Genomic DNA, 7,053 nt, shown 5'->3' with positions numbered 1-7,053 from the left:
GCTGGCCACAGTCCGCCGCGCCCCCCCGAGGGCCTCAGACTGCTCCCGGCCCGCACACAGGAATGGTAGCCCATGCTGAGGCTACAAAGCCTGCCAGATGTCGAGGAGATAGGTTCAGGGGTTCTGGGTTCTGGGGCCCTGAACCTCTAGATACTGACAGCAGCAGCTCAATATGCAGTAGCTAGCTACTAGTAGCTACTAGATAATTAGTTAATTAGCAACGATTAACACCTACAGAACCACAGACTAAAGAGAGGAAATAATCAGTACAGACAATCAACTGCCCCAAGACAGAGACAGTCAGTTGCACAAGCACCCATGTTATGAGTTTTGCCTGTCAGCAGCCAGAGGTGCAGAGCCCCAGAGCCCAGAACCCCTGCACCAATCTCCTCGACAGCTGGGAGGCTTTGTGGCCTCAGCAGGGGCCACCACCCCTGTAGCTTTCACCCTGCTGTGTCACCCATGTCACAGTGTGTCACCCATGTCATAAGTTTTGCTGGTCCGCAACTTGAGGTGCAGTTCCCCCCAAAGCCCTGCACCTATCTCCTTGAAACTTTGCAGGCTTCATGGCCTCACTAGGGGCCACCACCCCTGCAGTTTTCACTCCCCTGTGGTGTAACACATACATGTGACTTGAGTTTTGCTTTCAAGAATTTGGGGTGCAGCTTCCTCCAAACCCCTACACTGATCTTCTTGAAACCTGGCAAGCTTCATGCTCTCCACAGAGGCTACCAGCCCTGCAAGTTTCATCCAAATCAGACAAAAAACAACAAAGTTATATATATTGATTCCCCATTATACCCTATGGCCGGATCTCCAAACTCTGAACCACTGAACCAAGTGGAAGCCCTGAACCACTTCAGAAAGCCTAAAGAAGCCAGTGCTTTGATCTGGACATGCTGCTTTAGACACCAAAGCGTCTGAAGCTTCTCCGGATCTGAAGCACAGTCTGAAGCTTCGCACAGCCATATTTTGTGGACAAATAACTCCTTGGAGTTCTGTCAGTTGACAGTAGCTGAAGATCACCTCCAAACAGCATGGAGTGAGCCACATCTTGTCAGCTTTAGTCATGCAGGCAGTGAAGTTAATGACAGAATATTATTCCATCAGGGGCCATGGACAGAAATTCCCATTTCCATGCAGGTGAGAGGGTCTGCAGCTTTTAGATCTCATTGGAACCCTCCATGGGACCAGCAAGCATCATGATGGGATAAGATAAGGCCAAACAGAGAAAGGACGAGGAACCCCTTTTTCACAAGGTGACTCTGAGGGGAACCACTATAGGGAAACTGAGCAGGATTTGATTCCATCCAGAGCCCGGTCCTTGTACAGTAAGAGCCCTCACTAAAATCAGTAGGAATTCTGAGTGCACAAGGAGTACAAGATCAGGTCTATATTATAAAACTGACAAGTTCAGCATAAGGTAGATATACACTTGCATACATGTAAATCTTCAAAATAGGGCTTAAAAGGAATGTACATGTTGTATAAACACTGTAAAATGAGCAGCCACAGTGGAGCAATACATTGTCTAACACCTTATTATACAACAAAAAGAGAGAGCTCTAGCATTCTTGCTCCCACCATGCATGCAAACAGTGTTTTAATCAATCAATTATACCCATGTGACAAAAATTCATAAATACAGTAGTTAGTTAACACAGCAGAATTTCATTGTCAGGGCAAAAAAGGGAGGTGTTGATTTTTAAATTTTTTTTTTTTTACAGTTTTAAATGCCTTTCACAGTATTGCCAGAAATGTAAGATTGATGTGTTTTGACAGCTTTCTTATGCCATGCAGTCCTTTCCATGTCATGTCATAAGCAGACAAGAACTCTTAAAGAGGAGGCCTACAAATGGGAAAAACTGGACTTAATCCCCATGTCCTTTGGGTTTGTTCTGCTTCTGTTTGAAGTTTGAAAAAGGCTAGAAGGTTTTTGCTATTTATGTTTGTCAGCTTTAAATATTTTTTTCATGTTTTACTTTAGAAATTCTTACCTACTCTTTTTTTTCCTGTGAAGCTGAAGAACAAATACAATCATGAATAACTTGAATAAGAGAAAGTAATTTTCATTCACAGTCTTCATATCTTTATTGCCTAAACACCTCTTTAACTTAAAGATCTGGGAAACAGCTGGGAGAAGAGAGGTTTTTTTTATCAAATATTCAGTGCCTGCTACCCTGTGATTCAGAGCTAAGAAGGCTTTAAACTCACATTTCTGAGTTTTCCAAGGAAACATTGAGGAAGAAAAAGAGGAAAAAGAAAGGACTTCATGCTACTTTTAAGCTCAGGACAACTGAGAACCTAATTCAAAGTCTGCTGAATGCAATGAAAGGCCTCTCACTAACAACAATGGGTGTTACATTATATCTACAGATATAGCAATGAGAGTTTTGGGTGCAAGAGGCACACCTGATGTAAAATTTCAAAATGAAATATCAGAAGTCTAACAGGACAGCTCTGTGCCCAAGGCAGCACCAGTTGCAGAGGCAGCTATTTTTGTGCCCTCCTTGTTGCCCCACATCAGTTGTGCTACTGTAAAACAGTATGTGAAAAGCCTAATATTTCAGATGATCTGAATAATTACTGGACTTATTGCAGGAACTACTGGATGCAATGCTATGGTTTGTGTTATGCAGGAGGTCAGACTAGGTGATCATAGTGATCCCATGTTCTATTTAAACTACGAACTCATGCATATAATAGCAAAATTATAATCAAATTGGATTGTTAAAAGATTGTGCAATACTAATCTCTTTGGGCAGTGCATTCCTTGTTTTCCACATGAGTTAAGTACAGGTCATATAAGTTCACCCCCAACTTTTCAGTGAAAATAAATAACCATCAGTGACACACATAATCCTACCTCCATCATTTTCATGGTAAATCTGTTCATTTGCCTGCAAAAAAAGTATACAATGTTGTTAACTCTTTTAAGTTTAACAGTAGCATGAAAAACAAAATTAAATATTAATCAAAGCAAGAAGGTACTACAATGTGTACCCTTTTAAATCCTTCATGCATGAATGTATCTCCTCCAGGCACTTCATACCGAAGAATATCAAGCCCTTGTCTGATGGCTTCCCTTGAAATAAGAAAAAAAAATCTTTTATTTTGTTTTCCTTTTAAAAAAAGTTTTAATTTTTCTGCCTTTAGTGATTCTGAAACACAGCAAGTTATGCAGCCCCAAAAACACTTAATCAGAAAAGCATATTGCACCAAATGCATATACACAAGTCAAGGGATCAAGAAAAACGGTATAATTAGAAATACAACTGCAACATTTTGAAAGCTGCCATGCATCCAGTGTTGCATAGAAATTAATACAAAATATAAGGTCACAGTAAATGCATGCTTTGTCTGGTCTCAGTCCCAAGCACTAGGGATTTGTGATTAGGGATAGGACCAAATTAAAGTAAATATCAGATATAAACTTTTGCAAATGTGGAGCAGGGTAGAAATCTTAAATCCAATGGCCCTTATTATTATTAATGTGAGAAAAACCAAAACCCCCACTTTGAATAATTGTCAGGGTCACATGTGTCCCTGTACAAGGCCAGAGTTCAGAGTGAATTAAAATAAGATTTGAATATTGAGGGCAGGCTTCCTCATTTGAACCAATGAAAAGTGGACCTTTCTCTTTTTCTTACAAGTTCCTTGGGCACCAGTTGTTCCTTGTGAAGTGACAGCTTCAAATACTGTCACTCCTGTTGAAATGCTCCTTATTCCACAGTGATTCCAGAGTCAGTGGGATCACTCACAGAAGGTATGTTAAGGGCATCAGAATCTCAGTTTTATATACCCAGTGCAGTGGGACCCAACCTTTATCCCCTATCTCTGGGTGCTACTGTAATACAAATAAGAAAAGCAACATCAGTGAGAACAGACTCAGAAGGAAGGGCCCAGGAAACCCAGAAGTCAGCCACAAATGCTTCAGGCAATCATTTCTTCAACATCAGTGACCGTCTCTGACCTCTCTTGTGTAACCCAGCTTTTTGGGTGGCACAATCATAGAGTGAGAAAGTGTGAGGTTTTGTGGGATAGAGATGAAAACTGGAGTTGGGAAGAATAATGACCCTGGGGGCAGGAGGGTTTTTGCTCTTTCAAAGTGTAGGATGAGGTGAAAGGCCATTTTTGGTGGAGGGTGGGGAATTGGGTCAGAAAACATTTTAATACCAGTTTCATACATTACCACAGGGTTAGCATCTACTTTTTATCTGCAAAGGGCAAATCTACCTGTGCAAGGAAAAAAAGTTCTAGCTCCAGCTCCCAGATGCAGACGAGGCCTGATCTGAAGCCCAGTGGAATCAACAGACGTGTTTCCACTGGTTTTCACTGGCCCTTGAAACACAGGAGAGGGAAATAGAGTCCTTTCTCATAAGACCATTCTGATCGCTTTATAAGGTTCTTCAGAGTGACTTACACACACAGAACACTACAACCACCCTGATACCCACAGGGAAAAAGATCAAAAGTGAAGGCTCTATGGGAAAATGGCTGAAATGGGATAAAAATATGGAGGTGACAGATACAGCAGTGAAGAGAAAGGCCTTGATTCTACCTGGGGCAAAATGCAATCCTCGGTATATTATAAGAGTGAATTTGGTTGCCAGGGAAGTGAGGAGCAAAAGTTTTGCTCCAGTCTCAAATTCTCTCATTGGGGCACAGGATGGAATTCTTGTTGGACTTGCATTGCAACTGAAGATATCCGAAGCAGATGGTGCGAGAAGCTCCCTTTGTGATATTCTAGCTATCTTTAGCAATGGTTCAAGACCATGCTGAATTGATCACCAGTGTGAGCTGCAGAGGTCTGGACCATTCCTGGAGAGCACTGCAGTGCTTTATTATGCAGTGTCTTCAGCACTTGGAGGCAGGGTCTGTTTTCTCTTACATCAGAGCCAGCCCTTTGAAATCACTGGGGCACTGCTAATGAGCCCAAAGCTAGCATTAGGCAAGTGCTGTTTCCCCTTGAAAGGCAGCTTGAGAGAACAGCAGTGCCTTCAGCTGCCCCCTTGTCTCAATGCTGAATTGAACAGTAATGAGAGATCAAAAGAGCTGTATTATTATGAGCCACAAACCTGCTCCTGTCAAAACCAGTGGAAATTATTTCAGTGGATGTAGGAGTGGCTCAATGCTAAGATTGACATGGATGCTTGGACTCCAGCCTTACAGCAATCACAGAGCTTGCAGTTATATTTGACTGAAAGTTGTAAATTACTTGCCTGTTTTCTGTTAACTTCATGATTGTAGTGCCTCGCGAGGAAAAGACAATGAAAGACATTCGCAACATTGGACTGAAACAGAGATAGGCCAAATCTATGTTACACACAAGATCACCTTAATATATTTTACAGCTTTTAAGAAAGTAATAAATGAAAAATGAACTGTATTGGCACTAAATATCATCTTGTAAAATCTTTACCTTATAAATTTCTCAGCCAGGCTCGCAACAAAAGAGTAAATCTCTGTCCAATGGTTCCTGACACTTCCAGACCTAAATACAAATTATAATCAATTAGGTTATCCCCCCATTATGGTAAAACCGACTGCATTGAATTGATGGGATGGGATATTCCCACTAAAATCAACGGCAAAACCCCTCCTGATATAAGTAGAGATAGAACTAGATACCAAATGTTTTAATGTGCCTAGTTTAAACCATGTGAAGAAAGTATTCTGTGGGTTGATTTTACTCCTTTTATACCGTCAAAAATTCAGATACTTTTTCAGTTTAATTGTTTTTATTCATACAATGAATAACTTGCTTTCATATGACACAATTCTGCTCTCAAAGCTATACAGGTGGACTTCAGCTGTGAAGTTTTTGTTCTCCCAGCACATACAGAAGAAAATTTCTATGGATTATTTGGGAGAGCAGAATTTGGAAATTGTATAGAGGCAGCATAATACTACAGCTCAAGTCCTGAACTGGAATTCTGGAGATGAAATCCTGACTCTGCAACTGACTGTTTATGTGACCTGGGACAGGTCTCTCAAACGTCTCCTTGCGTAGTTCCCCATGTGCAAAATAGGGATAACAGCATTTTTGTTTTACACAACTTTCTCTGTTTTGTCCATTGAAACTATAAGTTCTCTGGTGCCAGGACTGTCTCTTATTATGCATGTACACAGGACCTACCTAACACATTGTGGCCCTGATCGAGTAGTACCTATTTACTGGGCATTTGGCATGTACACATGTGCATTTATGCCAGTTTAAATGTACTATGCAGTAAGTTACTGCGCAATAAGTGGGAATAGGCTGGTGTCTACATGTGCAGGCATTAAAGTAAATTAATGCTGTGTGTGGACTGACTTGGGACTAAAGTTACTCCCAAATCAATCCACACTCAGTGTTACTACGCAGTAAGGTGTCTACACGTGTGTCACTGTGCAGTACTAATCGGATGTGAATTTGATACCTGCATGAGGCAGGTTACAAATTTACGCTCAAGTCAGCATAAGTCACCATATTTACTGCACAGTATGAGCATGCACGTGTAGACGCATGCCCATATTGCACAGCAATCTTGGGTTTTGGTGCAGTAAATGGGCATGTGTAGACTAACATGTAATTGTCACCATGTGATTCTGGGTGAGAAGAGTCTGCACCTATGCTTTAGCAATATACATTTTCAGACCCCTGTAATGGCTTTAAAGTATGATATGTGAAAACATTAAGAGCTTTCCCTCAGACTCGGTGTTTAGGATACATGGAGTATGAAATAATTATTCGTAGTCATTTGCTGTCTTTGCTTGCCAGAGGTAAGAAGCAGGATGCATGAACAAACAGCAAAGACAGTATCTGCAGGAGGATACTGGAGCAAGGGCCAACTGTCAAAAATGCTGCCCCACACTACTAGAGAGCAATTCAAGGAGAACATTTGCAATAAAATGTCTTTCTTTTTTCATTTATTACCTCTACAAAAATTCATCTTCAGGCAGAGAACTGACTTCCAAAATAACAACCTGGAAGGGGAAAAGTTATAACTCTTGAGCCCTTAAAAAAATCTTTTAGAATGTAAATGCATAAGCAGTAAGGGTTAGACATTG

General features: G+C 41.1%; 1 protein-coding gene across 1 annotated transcript in view; it reads right to left on the bottom strand.

Moving 5' to 3' along the window:
• ANTXRL (ANTXR like) overlaps positions 1 to 7,053 on the bottom strand; it is a 93,734-nt gene that overhangs the window by 70,336 nt on the left and 16,345 nt on the right. The window contains exons 3-6 of the mRNA XM_025214827.1: positions 5,423 to 5,494; positions 5,223 to 5,294; positions 3,004 to 3,085; positions 2,867 to 2,900 (exon numbers count right to left, since the gene is read on the bottom strand). Coding sequence (XP_025070612.1) covers positions 2,867 to 2,900; positions 3,004 to 3,085; positions 5,223 to 5,294; positions 5,423 to 5,494 — 260 coding nt within the window. The remainder of the gene's footprint in view (positions 1 to 2,866; positions 2,901 to 3,003; positions 3,086 to 5,222; positions 5,295 to 5,422; positions 5,495 to 7,053) is intronic.

This window comes from Alligator sinensis, unplaced genomic scaffold, assembly GCF_000455745.1.
Source record: "Alligator sinensis unplaced genomic scaffold, ASM45574v1 scaffold264_1, whole genome shotgun sequence".
NCBI lineage: Eukaryota > Metazoa > Chordata > Crocodylia > Alligatoridae > Alligator > Alligator sinensis.
This window is presented reverse-complemented; position numbering and strand designations above follow the sequence as displayed.